Genomic DNA, 22,495 nt, shown 5'->3' with positions numbered 1-22,495 from the left:
AGCGCCACTAATTCCGCAGCGCTGTACAGAGAACTCACATCAGTCCCTGCCCCAATATAGCTTACAATCTCAATTCCTTAACACACACACACACAGACAGGGAGACAGAGACAGGCAGACTAGGGTCAATTTGTTAGCAGCCAAATAGCCTACTAGTATGTTTTTGGAGTGTGTGAGGAAACCAGAGCACCCGGAGGAAAACCACCCAAACACGGGGAGAACATACAAACTCCCCACAGATAAGTTCATGGTCAGGAATTGAACTGATGACCCCAGTGACGTAAGGCAGAAGTGCTAACCACTAAGCCACCGCGCTGTCCAAACAGGTAAAAACCCTTAATGGGTTGGTCCTCATGGCGGTTCAATACTAACAGCATGTTTACAACTAAGAATAAATAAAGTGGGTGAGGGCAGGGGTTGGACTGTGCACTAGAGCCGTACATGTTGAGGAGGGGGGTTTTGGCCTCAGAGGAAACCAGGTATAAAAATAAAAGGAGGGAAAAGATAAGTGAACCATTCATGACTGGAAAGAAGATTATCTAGGGAAAGAAAAGTAATACATTACAGTCATGTATAGTGTCAAAGATATTTTATTTTGGATGAAGACAATTTATTAATATGAAAATAATTACATTGTTCTGTCTTATTTTGGTATATCATTGATAATTGATGTGGTGTTGTTGTCGGTTGGAGCCTTACGTGTGAGCTGGAGAAAAGGAACGGGAGTGAAGGAGTTACTCAAGGGACAGATGTTTCTAATCACAGATGTTGGAACAAAGAGTTGCAAGAATTTCTTCAGACTTTCCAGGGAAGCGTGGATCAGAATACGCCTATATACTTTCTCAGCCAATTGTAATATGATATTTGTAAATTGTAGTACAACCTATTCTTTAGTTTGAACAAACCTACGTGTCTGGTCTGTGGGAGATCAGAGAGTTTTCAATTCTGAAAATGAGAGTGATAATGTTATCACAGCGCTTGCTTATTCTTTTGTAAATAAACAATGATATAATTTTATTCTTAAAGTTTCTTTTGCTGAAGGAATTATTTTATTACTTTATTAATAGTAACACTGATAGCATAGTGTGATGAGAGGTCAAATAGAGCATATACGCAATTGTGACATTTGTCTTGTGTATATCGTATGACTAATAAAAGTTTATGTCAAAGCTAGGATGTTTGGTCACCCCAAAAATTGGAGCAAAGACCCTCATCCTTTTTACGATATTCATTCCAGACACTGGTTATAGAGACAGCAATGTAACCTAGAAAGAGAAAAAAAATAGAATGCAAAAAAAATAGTAATTGATGTTATATGGCAAAAGGCGTTCTAGGAGGAGTTTTGGGTGAGAACATGGAGAGAACAGTTGCTAAGTTTTAAGAAGCCATCTATGTATTTTTGTGTCACGATCTGCATCCTGCAGCTCCTGTCTGCCAGGAACTACATTGGACCTTTGAATATTGATGTATCCTGCCTGTAGCACCATGTTCCACCAAAGGGGCCACTGTGGCACTCGGACTACTCTCTCATCTGCCAGACCTGCCTCGTTATTCCTGGAAGCTTAAACACCTGCCTCTGGCCTATAAAGACCTGCCTGTCCCAGCAACCTTTGCCAGATCTTCTGTTGCATTTCCTGTGTTTCTGTGCCTGTTCCCATGGCTTATCCCGATTGATCTTCAGGTCTACTCTCCTGTTCAGATGTCCTGTTCCCTGGCTCCTGTTTGCTGCCTGTTGTCTGAGTCTCCAGCACATCTATCCGCAGATCATCACAGCCTCTGTGTCTACTCCACTAACCTGTGGTAACGCTCTGCAGATTAATGCTTCCTGTTCTCTGAGTCTCCATCTTCAGTGCCTTGCTCCGCAAACCGTCACACCTAGTGTGTCATCTTCATTACTGCGTGATAAAGTCCTGCAAACCATCGCCTTCTGTACATGTTATTTACTGAGTTATTTTGCCATTTCTGCCATACCCTACCGTACTGCATCTTGAAACCTTTGTAACCGGTGTTTAATAAAAAAACACTCCATTCATTACGTTCTTTCCGTGGTTTTATATTGGAAATCTTGACATTTTGAGTGTGGGAGGACGAAACCCACACAAACATGGGGAGAGCATATAAACTCCACACAGATTATGCCCTGATCGGAAATTGATCTCTTGACCCCATGACCTATGAGGCAGGGATGCTAACCACTGGGCCACCGTGCTTTTGAGAATGTAACATATCATGAGATATTTATCTAAATACCAAAAATTACAAACAACATTTTATAGGACAGAACCAGATATCTTTTAACTTTTAGGGGCCTGTTTATCAACCTATTTATCATTCACTAATTCAGTCCCCACAGGTGTCTATGTGGACTGCCATTATGCTCTATTTATCAAGTTCCGAAATTCTGAGCTTGACCCAGACAGTTAACGCCATCTGTAGATGGCATTAGTCGTTGTAGTCTATGGGGAGAGCATCGCAGTGGAGGGCTCTTTGCATCCATCCACACCAACTATTTGTGCTCTCCCCATCGCAAATTCTGCCTGGCCATAGGAACCGGTGGTACTCGTACCGATGCTGGTTATTCTGACACCTAATATAGTGACAAAACAATTCAGAACATTATGAGTCCAACATGAATGAACTGTAGACTTACTATAAAACAGACACACAAAGTCTCTGATTAGGATTAGGCGCCGGGACCTGGCTTTGCCGCTTTAAATAGGGAAATTCCAATGTCGCTATATTATGTGATGTAAATGTGAAGTTCCGGCATTTACTGTATTCGGAAAGTGTAGCAGGCGGGTCAGAGATCTTCTATGTCTGTTTTATGGTAAGTCTACATTTGATTCATGTCAGACTCATACTGAATTCTTATGTCGCTGTATTAGGTGTCAGAATAACGTTCCCCACCCATAGGAGCCTGTAAGTAAAGTAATATATTTGTGATTTCTTTACCATAAACTATTCGCAGGGACAGGCTCCAATCGGAGCAGCTGCCCCAGCTGAACAATGTTAATAAATAGACACGTTTTCAATATCAATACGATAAGAATTGATAACTAACGTGAGAATAATACAATGGGTCATAAATAGATCCCTTAGTCTAGCAAATGTTTCTATTTAATAGCTGTAAATGTAATAAACATAACAATCAATGTAAAAGAGTAATAGTGAGGGTATCTTGTACAAAGAGAGCTACATTCTTTATTATTGGTATGAAAGACAACCAGGACCGAATTATCTTCTTAAGTAAAGGCTTATATGACATTCATACCATGTTGTATGATGTATCATCAAGGAGCCACCTCATATAGGGGCATATTTAACAAATCACGGTAGTGCACTATTGTGCACTTACCGTTGAATTAAAGTCCCGATGTGCCCTCCGCAAATGTATTAAAGGTGCATCGCAGCAGATATCATGGATATCTGCTGCTTTGCACTCCTGATTGTTTTTGCGAGCATTCACCATTCAACAGAATGGTGACTGCTCTAGCCGCAATCTAACAAGTCCCGGAAATTTTTTTTTTTCGGGAACTTGTCTTGATAATGTACGTCAGCTGAAGCTGACGTACATTATCAGAATTGAAGAAATCCACTGCTGTCAGCTCTGCTCCGAAGAGCAGAGCTGGACAGCGTATGTGTGGAGGGATCACATGATCCCTCCCTGTCACTCAGCGCGCTCTCTCTGCAACGATAGTTGCAGAGACAGAGTGGGGACTTTGTGCGCATGTGCACTGCACTTGAAGGAAGAAGAGGAACGAAGAGGAGATCCCGAGACAACGCATCCGAAGAGGGGGGTAAGTGTGATTTTTTTCTATCACAGAAACAGCAGTTTTTCGGAACTGCTGTTTCTGTGTTCCCTTTTTAATAAATTTGAGAAATAGTTCAATCCTTATCCTTGCGATAAGGATTGATAACTATTTCTCACTTTTGCCGATTAATGATAAATGTGCCCCTTAATCTCCAGCAGGAGAGAGAACATTTTAGAATATGTAGAATGAGAAAATAATCTCAGACTCACTTTACAGTTTATAGAGAACCAAGATGTGGAGGGAAGAGCTGATGGAGGCCCCGTGAACTATGACCCTGGTAAAAGATCGCCGGCCCTTACAGCTATAGTGTGGCCTATTTTAAGACTCGTGGGGATATATTGATGCTGGAAGGAATTCTGGAAGAGAGGAGGGTTCTCAACATCTTCAATAGAGAGGCATATCATGATGTCACCTAAAGAGGGCAAGTATCTCCTGTCCCACCAAGTCATATGAGAACTTTCTTCTGAATGTAGATATAAAAGTCTATGGCGAGCACTGGTGGATCCAAGGGGGTGAGGATTCGTGCCCCACCCCTCTTTTTTTGACTGCCACACAATACATTCATGTGCCTGACGTCCGAGACCAGGCAGAGTATGCTGCTCGGCCCGTGCCAATAGGCACATGAATGTATTGTGTGGCTGTCAAAAAGGGGGCGGTGCAATAAATCACCCCTCCCCCTCTAGCAAAACAATATAGGTCCGCCCCTGATGGCGAGGTGGTAGCTAACAAGCTCAGGGGTTTCCGTCCCCCCTGCATTCATCTGTAGGAGGTGATTTTTGTGCATCGGAGGAAGGTATAATGCAGTACAAACATTAAAATCCAAATGATGTTTGTTCTCCATGTACTCAGAGAAGGACTTTGATAGACACATAGAGAGCAGGTAGCAGAAAACAGCTGACATATGTATATTTAGTGAGATTAAAATAAGACACAAATCCATCAAGTTCATCCATTCGTACAGTGTAATTGTATGTAATTTAATCTCACAGGAGGAATAGAAAATATGTTTTGACCCCAATAATAATCTGCTAACTATAGTTAAAAATATAATTTCTTGTAAGAAAGACATACAATCACTAATTAAATTATGTTAATTAATTTGCCATAATCCCCTCATGTGGTAAAGAATTCCACATCTTAACCACTCGTACAGTAAAGAACCCTTTCCTATGCTGTTGGTAAACCCACTTTTTCTACATTTGCAATTGATGATTTCTGGCCTTTTGTATGGTCCTTGGTAAAAAAAAAAATGTTTGTTAGCTAAATCCTGATATTGACATCAAACATATTTATACATATTCATTAGTTCACTTCTGAGTCGTCTTTGTTTCCCAAAGAAAACAAGCCAAGAATTTCAAACTTTATAATTTAACACGTCAATTCCTTTTATTAATGAGATTGCCCGTCTCTGAACTGATGCTTATAATTATATTTCACAGCTAATCCTAGAATATCCTTTCCCTTTTTATTCTCTTCCATTTTAAGATGAAATTAGGAAAACCTGAGGATTTATATACCTGTCTAATAAAGAGAAGAATCAGTCTGTGTGTTCTCAATAAATTGGAGTGCGTGTGATATAAAATATTTGGGAATATTCATCACCTGAAACCTCATTTCTACAAAGATTACACTACAAGAGACACACAAGAGATTACACTACAAGAGACACACAAGAGATTACACTACAAGAGACACACTAGGCTGCCTTGTTCTCTCCTCCCGTCCCAACACATTCATTGCCATCCATTCACAACAGAGCAGAAGCTGACTGGGAGTCCACATAGGAGACTGGGGGTCCACATAGGAGACTGGGAGTCCACATAGGAGACTGGGGGTCCACATAGGAGACTGGGGGTCCACATAGGAGACTGGGGGTCCACATAGGAGACTGGGGGTCCACATAGGAGACTGGGAGTCCACATAGGAGACTGGGAGTTGCAGCTCTCACTCAAGTAATAATAAGAAAAGCAAGTGAGCATCTTGAAAATCCCTTAGTGGCGCGTTGGCCCCTCCCCCAGCCCCATGTAACAGTTGGCTGTGCATAAATAAACACGATACTGACGTGTTGCCTGTACCAGGACGGCGGCCATTTTGTTGAAGCCATACTCCTACACACAGCATCCGTTTAACTATATAATCATTTTACCATAGAGTTTACGTTTTCGCACTCCCATCAATGTCCTAATTAAGTTAATCGAATAATGCATCGTTATATAGCTGAAAACACACACACACACACACACATGTTTTAAGAGGGAGCTAGTCAAATAAAATATTGTCTCGATGTAGGCGCCATTTTATGTAGGATAGAACGTGTTTGAGATGCAAAGATAGACTTCGAAAAAATGGCCGTCGCATAAGGATGTATAAGCTTACGAATAGAAAAACTCTAGTGTTTGGAAATAGAGCACCCCCCCCCGCCCCTCCCTCCCTCCCTGGTGCTCTGCTCAGTGGGCGTCCTTCAGTTTCCCGCGGTATCAGGCGTGTCCTAGGAGGTGCGGGTCTAGAAGTGCGGTTTAGTGTCTGGGCGGTGACGGAGACTAAATACCAGCAGCAGCCAGCAGGTAACTTACTGACTAGATTCCTGTGCTGATATAGCTGTGATCTGTATTTTATTTTTAATGCACATTTCAATGGGAGTGAAGGAGATTAAAGTCTGATACAGCCCCAAAGCAAGACTCACTCTGAATAAGACTATTTGTCTTAATGTTGGAGGTTTATGATTTGCTGCCCTCTTTGTCTGCCTTAAGCTGGGTACACACTACACGGTTTTCTCCAATAATTGGCTCAATCAGCTGACATACAACCGCTCGTTCAAAAGTCGGCTCAGTGTGTGCAGTGACACGATGGTCGAAAGTCTGCCCAAATGGACGATTATCGCCTCATTTGGTTGGTCGTACCGTGAAATATTTTCGTTCCAATCTCGTTCCCGCTGTGTAGTGTGTATAAACTTCTGGCCGATCCACAACAGTGAGTACGAAATTACAGTCATTGCTCACGACAACATGGCTGTAAAAAGTTGCTAAAGGGACGTCCGCTCTTCCCTTTATCGTCCTAAACAAGGCTGGTGTGTATGCAGTCCATGGACCAAGGGATCAGACCATCCATCGCATGTAAAATCGCTCGGCATAAAAAGTTGGTGGAAAATTCTGTAGTGTGTACCCAGCATTAGACAATCCCATCAAGCCATTTTTTTTTATGTTTCCACTAGGTATAATGCAACCGAGGTGGATGATGTACATTAAATACGCTATTATAATATATAATAGACACTATATAAGGACACTACACCTCATACTGATTTTGCATTACAGGTGATCATACTTTGCTAAGCACCATAACATGTTGTGTTGTATTTAAATGCTCCCTTTCAATACAACATACAGAATAAGACTATATGTTGACAAATATAACACCGTGATAAAACAAGAAGGTAAAAGACTAAATTTCCATAAACTTAATATTATAGAACGTAAAAGTAATTTTGTTGTTTACCATGGTTATGTGTTTTCTTATAAGAGGTGGTAATACTGTGGTACCGGAACATCTCAGTGTTTCCTGTGCACCTCCGTGGGGTAATAATATCAGTGAGGATAGATCACCTCCATGCCGGAGGTGCTCCACGGCACATCGCGGGGAATTGAATTCTTCCCAAACAAAGAATTAGGTTTTGTCCAAAATATTTATTGATTCTTTAATTTATTTCTAACTACAGATTTAGGCTTCATGAAGTCAGAATTGTTCACAATTGTCTAATGAGGGCTAGAGAATGTTGCTGGGTTGGGATCCGTGATGCCTAAGGCGCAAGGAAGGATTGCAGTTCGGGAAATTGTTTCCTTATGTAGAAAAACAAGTTGTTTCCAGCTTATTTTGTCACTTTTCTGTTGTAGATTCCACAGTTGAGCCATTTCAAACTAAATAATAACGGTAGTAGTGCGCATGAGCGCTACTTTTTCAAGTAACGTGTTCAATTGAACACCCCCCTAAATGTGTAGAAACTAATGATTTCCAGACATATTTTGGTGTCTCGACCAAAAAAGATTAAAAAGTGAAAGAATTCTCAGGAGAAAACTCATCCAGCCCATAAGGATCAGTGACTTTAATAAAACACAGTAAAAAAACAAGTTGAAGTGGTACGAAAAGATGAGAAATCTGTATTCGTTCCAGGTGGTCAAGGACAGGTGTAAATACTTGATGATTATTGTCCCCAGAACTATGTGGTTGGCTGTTTGCAAATACATTGCTGACTGTGAATTGTGATTTATTTATTGTTTAGCCATATAGCATGCTTGTGTGTGTTTGTTTATTTACAATTTTTTTCTATTGTTAGGGATGTAACATAGGGAGTTGTGAGGGATTTTAATTTAAAAAACAAACTAGATTTCTGATTTTTACCAGATGCGTATGTTGCTGTTCCGGCTGGCACACATCGTAAGATAGTTGCCGCCTGTATACGGTTGTAATTTCAGCATTTTTAGTGAAATGTATTCAGCACCTGTGATTTGGTGGCACATACAGCCAGCTCTGCATCAGGCTCATTATGTTCTTGTCCACAATATGATTAATTTTGGGACAAAGAAATAGAAATGTTTATTCTTCAATTGACACTTCTGTCCGATTTATGATATTTTGGTTACAACACTCCTATTTTATAACATCTGGCCAAACATTCCCTAAATGAGGCCTTGTCTGACATATTTACAGTGTATTTACCAGAATGAAGAGCTTTCTAAGTTTATAGTTGATTACATGCACTTTAAGTGTTTCACTTTGACCCCTGTCAATGTCACTCAGATCCTTACGCTTGACCATTTTCCCTCCTTTATTTACTAGGGGATATCTTTATTACAGGTGTCACTTTGATGTGTTTTTAAGCTTTTGATTACATTTCACATAGAAATGCACTTTTTGGCCAGAAATACAACTGGAATGTGCAGGACGTGTCCCAGTAAAAGTAGTGCCCTAGCTGAAAGCTGGACACGTCCCTTTAATTGCACCTTCTCTATGACTTCATTTCATTTAAATGATATCCCACAAAAAGTAATCTGATTTTAGCATGTTGGTACAAAAGTAGAGTCGCTGATGCACCTAACTTGTTTTCATGAAGGAATCCCCCGATCCACCCATCTGCGGAGGCTGGGAACTGCCCGAGGAGCGAAGAGAAGGGACGGAGAGCAGTGACTATACCTGTCAGAAGGCACTGCAGAGCATTGAGGGGAGGCACTGGACTGAAAGTGGAGCAAACATAGAAGAGCATCAACAGAAGTAGTGGCCTTTGCTCCTTTTTCAGGTGAGATATATACTGAAATGTCGTAATTTACTCAATTCATTGGTTAATTTATCTTGGATAATAATAAACCCCTAAATATCTCCCTTAAAAGGTTTTCATACCCTGTTGGAAGAAAATATGGAGTCCAAACCAAAGCGAAAAGGTGGAGCCGAAAAAATCAGGGAGAAGAAAAAGAAGAATCTTGAAGCTGACGCCGAAAAATATGCTAAAATAACTGATATGTTCAGTCGCCGTCAACCAGGTCACAATATTCCTGGGAAAACATCCACTGAAGAAAATGTTAGTGAAATGCAAATTGATGAAGAAAGTGAAACACCGTTATGTATTCCGGGTTCCGCAAGCACCAGTCAACACATGGAACAGAACGTTAGTGCTGCAAGTTTGTGCTCACACACAGATATAACAGATGATCCAGTTTCCGAAGAAGATGTCAGCGTTGTCATGAAGGAATCTTTGCCAGGACAGGAAGGTGAGAAAAGGCAAGGTTTAAAGGAAACCAGTAGCTCTCCATGTACACAAGGTTTGGAGTCCCAGTCTCCATTCAATTACTTTGTTCGGCCTAAAACAAGTCAACTAGCCGTATTTTTTAAATATCACCCAAAACAAGACATCAGTGATCATATCATAATGAAAGCTGTTCTTCGCAGAGATGGATCAAACCGCAAGTGGCTGACCTACTGTGAAGAACAAAGCGCTGTATTTTGCTCTGTCTGTCTGGCATTTTCAAAGACTTCTGCCACAAATTCGTTCATTGAAGGAATGACAGACAGGAGACATATTCATCAAAGAATCGAAGAGCATGAAAAAAGTGCAATGCACAACGCCTGCGCTGAGGCGTACTTTGTGAATGCCAGCAGCGCAGATCTCAATAGCTTACTGGTTTGCAATGACATGTCTGTACGCAGAGAACAAGTCAAAAAAAGACGTCAGATATTGAAGCGTGTCATAGACATTGTGAAAATGATGGGTAAGTGCGGACTTAGCTATGAGGGAAGCACATTTGAGGCTGCGGACACTTTAGAGGACATTTCTATAGATCATGGCAATTTTTTAGAGCTTGTTTTGCTGCTCAGTAAGTACGATGTTTGTCTTCAAGAGCACCTCAGCGATTGCGCTGCAAAAAGCAAAACGTTGCATTCAAGTGAACAGGTCAGTGAGTCGTCTTTTACGTTGCTCTCCAAAACAACAATCAGCAAAGTTATAGACACGATAGGACATCTTATTCAGGAGACCGTGGCAAGAGATGTTGGAGAAGCTGGGATGTTCTCAGTACAAATTGACACCACTCTGGGTATCGCATCTACAGTTCAGTGCTCTGTAATTGTTCGGTACGTAACAGACCAAATTCATGAGAAGCTCCTTGCAGTGGTAGATATTGAATCTTCACCTGTAGAATACTTCCTTAACTTGGTAAAGCAAGTTGTACAGTCATGCAAATTAGACATAAAAAATTGCACAGGCATTTCAACTGATGGCGAATCACACATGCAAAGACAATATAAAGGCTTCTCTACATGGTTGTCAACCGAATCACCAGACCAAATTCATGTTTGGTGTTATGCGCATGTACTGAATTTAGTCCTGGCAGATACCACAAAGGTTGCTATTGCAAGTACATCGTTATTTGCTTTAATGAATGAGGTTGCAGTATTTATTCGGGAGTCTTATCAATGCATGACTACATGGCTAGATGTCAGTCAGGACCCTCACCATCGAAGACTCTCTGTGATCGGTGAAACCCGGTCAAACGATGCAGCACTTAGAACAGTATTTGGATCATTTTCACAACCTGATTCCGCTTTGTACATTGACCTTGTTGTCACATTGGCAAAGATTAAAGAGAGCCCAAGATGTAAAGTAGAAGTGCGCCTGAAAGCAGAAACATATTTAGAATCTCTTCTTAAATACGAGACCATTCTCACAGCTCAAATATTTCTTCGTATATTTGAATTAACATCACCGTTGTCAGACTATCTACAAACAAGTGGCTTGGACATGTTAAAAGCTCATCGCATGGTCTCCGGGGTACAGGAAAGTCTTAAGAAGCTTGTTGGGGATTTTGATGTGGTTAAGAACACTGCAGATCATTTCGTAATGTGGGCAAATGACAAACTGCAAGAATTTGAAGACTGTGACCTTGAAGTACAGACCACCCTACCTCAAAAAAGGTTACGGAAGAAAAAAACCATGGCTGGCGAGTCTGCTCAAGACGACGTAATATGTGATGCTATTACAGAATATAAAATACAAGTACACGATGTGATCCTTGACGTAATCACGGAGTGCATAGATCAACGTTTTCTGGCCAGCGGATCACTGTACGCCGACTGTGCTTGCCTGGACCCTAGGAACTTTTCCATCATAAGAGATCAAGGACTTCAGATACCAGCAATGGAAAATTTAAGTAAAGTCTTGGTCAAATTTGATGAAAGCGCCACAGCTGAAAATTTGCGCTGTGAATTGACTAATCTAGCTTTGCACTGGGAAAAATTTAAGACCTCAGTGCCAGAAGAATATACTGTTAGGGTGGCAAGAGAAATGCCTGCAGAAGACCAGAGTACAGAAGGTGGTGACATGGAAATGGAGCTGGTGAATGAGCCGTGTGCATCATGTAAGAACTGTGCCGTTTGTTGCTATCACATTCTACGGTGTTACAATTTATTAGCAGATGCCTATAGTGTAATCGGCCTGGCCTACAAATTCATACTGACTCTATCATTCACACAAGTTGCTTGTGAGAGAAGCTTCTCCACCTTGACCTTTATCAAGAATCGACTGAGGAATAATGTATCCCAGGAGCATTTAGATTCTTTCATGCTGATGGCTACAGAAAAAGACATTCTCGCGAATCTTGATCTGGACGACATAATCAACAGAGTCGCAGCGAAGAGTGAAGTTCTGCGAAGTCAACTCCTTCCTTAAAAGCTCACCATGCCCAGAGTTACTGCGGGGATGTTAGGGTTAGCTTTTCTATGGGGGGAATTAAAATTAGCGGGAAGTACCGCCAGACATTGCTGCGGTGCCCAGCTGTGCACATATAGTAGTAAGTATCACAGATAAACGGAAGGAAAGAAGATTCCTTTGTTGGGCCACTCTTATAAACAAGAAAGAAACTAATAAATACTGTGCTGACATAACACTGCTACAAATAATTACATTTGATTAATCTTACTGTGGCAGAATAAATGAATAGAATGGAATCTAAAATGTAACTTTTACTAGGTATATTTTTATCATGAACTGAAACTACCTTCAAGTATTAAAATAATCCAAATAGACTTCTTTGGAAATTGCACAGTAAGAATAATCTTAAATGATATGTAAAGGATACAACATTAATATCACTCCTCGCCCACACTGGAGAGATTAGAAGCAATAATTATACCAATATATAATTCAGTACAATGTTGTATACTTTAGATATTGCTTAAGCTTATTCTTCCCGTGTCCTTTCCAAATAAGTCTCTCTGGATTATTTTAATAATTGAAGGTAATTTCAGTTTATGTTAAATAAACTTAATAAAAGTTACAGCAAAGGTGACAGCAGTCATAAATGATGTGGGAAGTCCAGGAGCAGAGTCTTGTACCTGGTGGAAGGGGTCATGTTGGAGGATCTGTTGACTTATGGTTTGTTTAAATTGTAGTAAATAGTTGCTTTATTATTTTAAGGACTGCGGGCGATGGATGGTACAATGCGCTGTACAGACGCCTCGCCTCTACTATTTTAATACTCAGACATAGATATATATGCTTATTTTGAAATGATAAAGACAACTTTTTGTAAGTAAGGACACTTCACACATAAAAATAATTATTAAAATGTTTTCTTTATTCTCATGTTACGTGTTTAACCACCAATATTTTCTGATTTACACATCGTAGGTTTGATTTTATTACACTGTTACTACCCATACATGGGTTTAGCTTTAGTTTACTGTTAAGGTTTTTGTTTTTAATAATGTGCAAAATTTCAATTAAAAAATTGCTTAAAAAAAAATAGGTGCTTTATTGCAGTTTTGTCCAATGTTTGTTTTACATGTTAATTTTAGTTGTATAAAATACTTAAGTTATTTTTGGTTTGATGCTGTGGCTTACATATAGTATATTATGATTCAATAAATTACTATGGCCATTACATCTCAGAAAATTACTGTCTTATATGGTTCAGGGGGAATTGGCATGGGCACATAATACATTGTATTTTAACCATATATAATTTGTCTTATTTTTTTGAACATTATGGCTTTATGCATTTTCACGGTGCTCCAGGTGCTTTGCACAACAAGGGAAATGATCAGGGTGGGCAGAACACCAAGCGTGGTACATAGGTTTGTGCTGATGTTGCAATCCACCAGCAATACCACATTAGTGTGCATCAATATCATGTATGGAGCCCACAGCAGGTGGGCCTGTGTGCTTTAAATGCCAGGGCTGATTTTTAGTCTCAGTCCGGCCCTGAGTGTGACCTGTGTATAGTGATCAGTGTGTATCAGGTGTGTGATACACACCGATCAGCCACATTAAAACCACTGACAAGTGAAGTGAATAACATTAAATATCTCATTACAATGGCACCTGTCCAGGGGTGGGATGTATTGGGCAGTAAGTGAACGGTCAGTCCTTGAAGTTGATGTGTTCGAAGCAGGAAAAATGGGCAAGTGTAAGGATCTGTGCAGCTTTGTCAAGGGTCAAATTATGATGGTTAGACAACTGGGTCAGAGCATCTCCAAAACGCCAGGTCTTGTGGGGGGTTCACTGTATGCAGTGGTTAGTACCTACCAAAAGTGGTCCAAAGAAGGACAACTGGCAACAGGGTCATGGGCGCCCAAGGCTCATTGACGCGCGTGTGGAGCAAAGGGTAGCCAGTCTGTCCAGTCCCACAGAAGAGCTACAGTAGCCCAAACTGCTGGAAAAGTTGTTGCTGGCTATGATATAAAGGTGTCAGAACACACAGAGCATCGCAGCTTGCTTCGTAGCCGGAGACTGGTCAGAGTGGTCATGCTGACCTCTGTACACCAGCAAAAGTGGGCATATGGGCACCAGAACTGGACCGTGGAGCAATGGAAGAAGGTGAGCAGGTCTGATGAATCGCATTTTCTTTTACATTATGTGGACAGCCATGTGCGTGTGTGTCATTTACCTGGTAAAGAGATGTCGCCAGATTGTACTATGGGAAGAAAACAAGCTGGCACTGTGATGCTCTGGGCAAAGTTCTACTGGGAAACCTTGAGTCTTGGCATTCATATGGGTGTTACTTTGACATGTACCACCTACCTAAACATTGTTGCAGACCAAATATATCCCTTCATGGCAACGGTATTCCCTGATGGCAGTGCCTCTTTCTGCAGGATACTGTGCCCTGCCACACTGTAAAAATCGCTCAGGAATGCTTTGAGAAACATGATGAAGAGTTCAAGGTGTTGACTTGGCCTTTAAATTCCCCAGATCTCAATCCGATCAAGCATCTGTGGGATGTGCCTAGAAAAACAAGTCCGAGCCATGTAGGCCCCACCTTGCAACTTACAGGACTTAAAATATTTACTGTTTGGTGGCAGATACCACAGGACACCTTGCAGTGGAGAGCGGCCCACCTTCCTGACTCCCCCAAGGTTCAGCTGAAGATCATTTATCATTAGCTACACCTTGGAACCTATTAATTTCTGCACTTCCACAACAGATGCTGCTACAATTACTGTGATTCTCATCCCTGTCTCCATTAGATGTTTCCTTCTACCTCGTCTTTTTCACTTTAGTCCTCTTTAAGACATCTTCTGTCCCTCTTATTGTCTATATGGCTATTTACTCCTAACCCTGGGGGAAGATTTGCCTGCACATGTATTATATTTTCCTTTAGCCCCTCTACATTGAATCTTGCCCTGTCCACCTTCTTTAGAAACAGAGCTCTTGGTCTCAGCGCGCAGATTTCAAGTTTAGCAAGTTACAGCATATAGGTGTCTGGCCGGTCCGAGAGTCTTGGCTACGAGAGGACCATTAGTTTCACCTTATGCAATACATCATTGTGTGGAACCCACTGACCAGTTTTATGAAGCTGGATCAGAGGAACTTCTAAGAAACACTGACCTGGCTCAGAGTGAAGGGGAGACTTAATGGTCACTATGGGACTGAATGAAATTGGCACAATGTGCCGCAAAGTGCCTCTGGAACTGTCGGGGGGGGGGGGGCACTCTGAGGTAATGCAACTTCACAGATTTTGCCTTACCTTCATAAGAGTGAAATCCGCGCTGTTCGGTATTTTAGTGCTCAGCCGACCATTGTGGTGATGTTTGGCAACACATCACGCTGTGTTGAATCAGCCCCTATTGAATTTGGAGATGTTACATGTGTACTCTGATGTTTATTATAATTATATTTAATTCCAGACAATTGAACCAGAGAGTCTTTTTTTTTTTTTTTTGTCCCGTATAAATCACTGATTCACTGAGGATGGACAAGGACAGGGGTCACATGACTGAGAGGATATTACATCTCACCCTGGAGATCATCTACCTGCTGACTGGAGAGGTGAGGGATCCTGGGAATGTCATAGCACTATTACTCTTATGTCTATTAATAAACCAGAGACATGGCTGGAGAGGTGAGAGATTTGGGCAATGTCACATTGAGATCAACATTTTGACTCTGGAGATACAGTGGTATAAATGTACATGTTCTGTGTGGGCTACTGTTGGCAGATTTAGGACACCACACTTGCCCAACATCACGTGACCACTTAATTTGATAGTTAATTTTATATTTTGTCTTAAATTTTTTAGCAAAATCTGCATTATCAGGGACTGATAGATCATGTTAAAGAAGGTCCATTTGGAATATTGTAACCACATTCTAAGAGGTATTCTTGCAACTCAGGTCTAGGAGTCCCTTCCACGCCCCCCTTTTAGATTCTGGTCTATAAGAGCCACCCTTTGGACTTTGGTCTAGAATATTTCCCCTTCGGATTTTGGTTGAAAAAAAACCTGCATTGCGACTTGTCTAGGACGGCCTCTCTTGCGACCCCTACCCTTATGACTCTGGGCCCAGAGATGCCCCTCCCATAGTGTGAAAAAAAATAAGCTTTGTTTTTGGCTTTTTTAAAAAAAAATGATCAAGTAAACAAATATACCAAGTAAAACAATAATACAATGTTCTTTTAAAATATTGTATCTTTAATATATTCAATTTAAATGACTTGACAGTGTCACCAATCATGGCATAGCACAGCAAGCTACACACAAATCACAACAAATACTGCAAATGGAATGAAACAGCATTGTTATTAAAAGTTAGAATAGTTGGCGATTGCCTTACCTGATTTGTTAATCTGAATGAGCCTGCACATTGGGTTTATTGAACACCTTAAAAAGAAACACAAGTTTTGCAGCTTTGTCAGTACCCAAGTGGTTTCTCTGTTTTGACTGCACCAAACCAAATGTGAAAAATATTCTTTCTACTGAAGCTGATGATGCTGTAGCTGTCGACAATTGCTCTACTGCTACCATGATATTTTCATTACCAGCTACGGTTTCTGAGCCAATGTGCATTTTCCACCAGTCCATTGGTGCCATCTAACTTTTCTTCTGCAGTTAAACAACTACCACAGTGACGTTGGTCCATCAAGTAAGCAAGAAAATGTTCAGGTCCCAACGCTTGATTATAGCGGTCCAAAAATGTTGTCATACTTGGTTTGTCCATATTTAAACTATCCTCTAATTCTTTCCACACGCATAGCACTGGAAATGGTGCAACATCTTTTTGAACCGTGTCAAGGGCTATTGAGATGGGCTTTATGCGGTTAAACAATTGTTCTGCATTTCTCTTCAGCCCAATGCTAACTTTGTTATAAACAATCTCATCAATTTGTTCACGTTTTTCTTCACACACTTTCATAAGAATTGACCAAGGCTTAATGTAAGAATTCAGATGGTCAACCATTGTGTTCCACCTTACATCTTGAGGAAGAATGCGCTTCAATCTAACTCTTGTTTATATTTGGCACTTGCAACACGATCTACCTGCTTCTTAACATTAGACATTTCCACATCATGTGCTATCATTACGATGTTCTTCCTTCCCCAGTTCATGCTGTGGTTTTTTCACATTGCCAGTGATGTCTGTTACACTGCTATGGACATGGCCCTTATATTCATCTTCACACTTGGTCATAGATGCATTTCCACCTGAATGAAATAGCCAGCAGTATGAGTGTGCCCAGAAGTGTCTATTGTATCTGATAAATAGTTTCCAGAACATGTTAATGACACACTTATAATGGGCTCATTGTGAACATTTGACCATCCATCTAAGCTCAAGCAAACAGTTTGTCCACTAAGAATTATTAAGCACGCTTCTTTTTCTTCTTTGAAGATCTTGAGGAGCGAGTTACCATCTTCTTTTTTGGTTGTAGGAGTATACCATTGATGCTTTAAATTTACCTTCTCTTTCAACTACACATGTCCTACAGCACGGAATGAAGAATATGTTGCATATATAAATTAGCTACTTGCTCAAGTGCATTTTTTTTGCAAACTTGTCCTAACCACATAGGTGTCCATGCTTCTCTTGTTGGTGGGATTATTGATGTCACTGTCACCCTGGGTAGCTTTTCTTTTTAACGTCAACTGCTGCTTGGCTCTCACAGGTGATGACAACTGTTGACCGGTTGTAGGTGTCTGAGCAGTCGCATTTGAAAGCTGACTTCCTACAAATAAATAACGAATAATATGCATATAAAATTATTGTAGGCCAATCAAAGGATTATGGCAGATTAAAATTTGAACAAATTTGTGAAAGAGTTGAAAAATAAACTATAGAAAAATGTTCAACTTACCTAAAGTGTTGCATTAACTTTGTTGCTGTTTGCCATGTTGGACTAGTTCTACTTCTTCACTTTCATCTTGGGCTTCATGGGCCTTCATTTTGCCAACCAACCCCATCATTTTTGTACCACAGTTTTGACATTGGGCTTTAACTCCTTTTCCTGATTAAGTTTTCTCTTCAGTAAAATAAATCCATACAGGATCTATCTTTCTGACGGTCATGACTTTTGCAATTTTTAACAGTGATAAGTTACTTCTTTTAACTTGTCTTGTCTGGATTTGTCTGTTGCCTGAGCCTCTTTGTATCACATGAGTCATAATTAAATTAGGTCAGCAAGCAATAGCCATAGATACAGACCTTTTTATTAGTAGAGCAGCTAATCAAAGGACTGTGGCCCATATTGCACAGTATGCCAATTACCATTAAAAGCTTGTTAAAACCCTGGATTTTGTTAATGGTGATTTAAATCAATGATTTATTTTTCTTAAAAATGAATGTGATTTAAATCGTAATTAAAATCAAGTTGATTTAAGTTGGCACACCCTGCCCCCTCCCCTTGTGATTCTGGGCTTGGAGATGCCCCCCCTTGTGACTCTGGGCTTGGAGATGCCCTCTCTCCTCCCCTTGTGACTCTGGGCTCGGAGATGCCCCCTCCCCTCCCCTTGTGACTCTGGGATCGGAGATGCCCCTCTCCCTCCCCTTGTGACTCTGGGATCGGAGATGCCCCCCTCCCTCCCCTTGTGACTCTGGGATCGGAGATGCCCCCCTCCCTCCCCTTGTGACTCTGGGCTCGGAGATGGGGCCCCACCCCTTCCCCTTGTGGCTCTGGGCTCGGAGATGGGGCCCCACCCCTTCCCCTTGTGGCTCTGGGCTCGGAGATGGGGCCCCACCCCTTCCCCTTGTGGCTCTGGGCTCGGAAATGGGAGCACTTAAGTATAACATTTACTGGAAAAAACTTGTTGCAGGGAAATGTTCCTATTTCCATATATTTATTTTATGCCCAGCAGATGGTTGTAACAGCAGAAATACAGTGGAGAAATATTTAATTTTATCTCCAGACTCTGAAATAGAAAATAACATCATCAATCAGGATTCTCCAGGAGAAAATACCATTACCTCAAATATACATTCAGTACTTCACAGCGCAGGTGTATCATCTGATCCCTCTAATCATGAGGAATGTTCTCCTTGTAACTCAGATATTACATATGATACAGCTCTTACAGATGTTAAACCAATTCCATGTTTTATATGTGGGGCAATAGTTACACAGAATACAAATGGTATTACCCATCAACCAGGTCACACTGCTGTCAACATGTTTTGAATGTGGTAAATGCTTCACACATAAATCAGCTCTTGTTATACATAAAAAATTCCACACAAGTGAGAAGCCATTTCCATGTTCCGAGTGTGGGAAATGTTTTACACAGAAATCAGATCTTTTTAATCATCGGAGGAGTCACACAGGTGAGAAACCATGCTCTAATTGTGGGAAATGTTTTACAAGGAAAGCAAATCTTGCTGAACATCAAAGAATTCACAGAAACGAGAAGGCATTTATATGTTCCAAATGTGGGAAATGTTTTACAGATAAATCAGTTCTTGTTATACATCAGAAAATTCACACATGCAACAAACTATATTCATGTTCTGAATGTGGAAATTGTTTTACGGCTAAATCGGTTGTTCTTACTCATCAGAGAATTCACACAGGTGAGAAGCCATTTCCATGTGGAAAACATTTTAGACAAAAATCAGTTCTTCTAAGACATCAGAAAATTCACACAGGTGAAAATTTATGAGCTATTTATATAGCGCCAATAATTCTGCAGTGCTGCACAGAGAACTCCCCCACATCACATCATGACCCCAGGGCTGTGAGGCAGAAGTGCTAACCACTAAGCCACAGTGCTGCCCATTGAATCTCATTAAATAAACTGACACAGGCTCTGTATTGACTTTTGTTCCCAGTTCTTGCTCATGCTATAAAGTTTAGAGTTGGCCGCCTTTTTAATACTATACTAGTTATTGTATTATGTTTTTGTTATTTTCTTTGTTACTTATCCATTTTGCAAGATAATCTACACTCCTAGAGTAGATGGGAAGAAAATCAGTTTGAGGTGTGTATAGTGGATTTTGGAATTGCAGCATACAAATGGTATAAAACAGTGTAGGAGGACATGATGGACAGTGCTCAATGTTAACATGTACTGTTAATCCTTGAATCGTGTTGAAATCGGTTAAAATTGAAAATCATGTGTATTCCCATATACATGATCTACTCACATTAGTTATCAACTATGAAATCATGTAGATATCTGTTGATGTAGATGGTACCTACCAAAGATAACTAGTATAAATGAACAAAGTTTTTTTTCAAGCTTGTATCATTTATTATACTTTAAAGTGTCTTTTCATATTTATATTTTGGTAACCGTACCGATACTCCTACTTAATGTACTGCGTATTAAAGTAATTCTATCGTTTTCAAATAAGCATTGCCCAAGCGATTGTATTGTGTTTCCAACGCACAAAGTAATTCATTTTAGCAGATGTAACATTTAACAGTTCAATGCATGATTATAATACAGTACAGCCAGTACCAAAAGATAAATACATACTGCTGCGTTCGCCTGCGCTCCCACGGGTACCAGTGGACAGTATATCACTGTAGAATACTGTGGTCAGAGTAGACTGAAACCAGTGGGATCACAGCTATGATTATATACATTCAGTAGTGTTACAGAGGGAACAATGTAGATGACGTGGCTTGCTTCTATAGGTCCAGACTTCAGATGGGTCCAGTGTAAACAGGTCATAGGCTAGTTCAAACAACCCCCTCAAAGGCTGAGGGTCAACATTCCAGATGATTCACGTGTAGGGTGGCGTACTGAGTGCAATCGCACGATAAAACAATATTAACCAATATCCTTTCGTTCATCCAATTATACGACTTTGACATGCGCAAGGGGTACTCATTACATGTCAAGCAACATCACTGATGGAGTGTGAAGTCTTTGAGTTAATCGATATCAACGCTTGAAATCTTTCTTTGTTCACCCACCAGCTATATGGGCTGAAGACCGATTCCACAGTCCTGCATCAGTGTTATACAGATAAGCTCTGCTATTAGTATACAATGTACATTTTTAACTTGTTTATTTTAATATTGCATAATTTTTCATGCATTACTGGGGATGCCCTTTATTCTTCTATCATTCAGACAAATCAGGTTATTACAAAGATTTGTCTAGCAAATGTTATGTACCAAGAAAATGGCAAAGTAACAGAATTTAATCATGGATGTCTTTCTCACAAGAAATGGTAGAGATTGATCCAGAGAATTAATCTGATTTAAATTTTTGGTCACAGAGGAATTTTCTTTCTAGAAGGCTAAATTGAAAACTGTCACACTGAGGGTTTGTTTTGCCTTTCTCTGGACCAACGCAATTCAACAAATGTATGAAAGGTTGAGAACATTTGTGCTTTTGGCTGTCTACGTACCTATTAAAGACCTAGGCCTGTGGAGAACAAACATCATTTGGATAGTGAATAAAATGTAATTCTTGTGCTGTATTATACCTTCCCTCCAATGTACAAACCACCTGCGTGCTATAAATCTAAGGGGGGGCCGAGTCTGAAAGCTATCTCACCATGGGTGGGTCCATATTATTTATTCACCCAGGAAGCTGACCTGTCGCCCATTATTTTCATTGGTTGTGTCTGTGCACCATATTATACCTGCATGTGAGGGGACTTCTGTTTGCTTACTTCAACCCATATACCATGGGCTGAGACAGAATATGCTAAAGCTTGAGGGTCGCCCGGTATCCTGATGGACATGTTATCACATTCTTTCCATGCAAACAAATTTCCATCATATAACCCCCCCCGAGTCCCTTGCTGACCTACCTGTTTCTTAGAACAGACTGTGGCTCCTCCAGATGAGAGAGGCACGCTGAAGGTATTAGGTTCCGAGTGTGCCAGAAATTTCTTATCAAGTCTAGGGGGTAAATGTATCAATGTCCGGATTCTTCAACTCCGGCGAGATCGGCGTCTTCAGCGTTTAAATTTAAAGCGACGCTGCCTTGTAAAGGAAACCCCACTCTTACAAATCCTGCATTTGCCCCTGACATGCCGAAAAAAACTACAGAACAGTTGAGTGGGAATGCCTAGCAATTATATGTGTAGTCACTGAAACATTAACTAATAAGATGCCCTTTTGGGCTAATCACGAATCACTCCCCTCTCACATTGATGAGTCAAGCTAAAGAGAGGAATGACAGTCACAAGGTGGTTCCTCACATTACGAAAGTTTAGTTTGTCTGTAGAACACAGAGCAGGAGAACTGCAAAACTAATACAGACACTCTACCTAGGATATATGGCGTGTCTGCTATAAGTGTGCTACATAGAGGGATAGCCAGAAAAATATATACGAATCCCAACGATGACAAACCTGGTTATATCCCCATAATATGAATAGTCATTAGGATGTACAAATTATGTCCAATTTCAGTTTGAAAAGGCTCACAGCATATTGTGTGTAGGAATCAGAAACCTCTGAAATACACTAT

At 40.5% G+C, this 22,495-nt stretch overlaps 2 protein-coding genes across 2 annotated transcripts in view; both read left to right on the top strand.

The window, feature by feature from the left end:
* Positions 1-22,495, top strand: part of LOC142159906 (uncharacterized) — a 543,776-nt gene that overhangs the window by 122,541 nt on the left and 398,740 nt on the right. The gene's annotated exons all lie outside the window — the stretch shown is intronic.
* Positions 6,265-13,078, top strand: LOC142159784 (uncharacterized). The gene is made up of 3 exons (XM_075214509.1): positions 6,265-6,376; positions 8,920-9,102; positions 9,194-13,078. The coding sequence occupies exon 3, from the start codon at positions 9,220-9,222 to the stop codon at positions 12,022-12,024; it is 2,805 nt and encodes a 934-aa protein (XP_075070610.1). The 5' UTR covers positions 6,265-6,376; positions 8,920-9,102; positions 9,194-9,219; the 3' UTR covers positions 12,025-13,078.

This window comes from Mixophyes fleayi, chromosome 6 (genome assembly GCF_038048845.1).
Source record: "Mixophyes fleayi isolate aMixFle1 chromosome 6, aMixFle1.hap1, whole genome shotgun sequence".
Lineage (NCBI taxonomy): Eukaryota > Metazoa > Chordata > Amphibia > Anura > Limnodynastidae > Mixophyes > Mixophyes fleayi.
The sequence above is the reverse complement of the archived record's forward strand: the minus strand, read 5'-3'. Positions and strand labels throughout refer to the sequence as shown.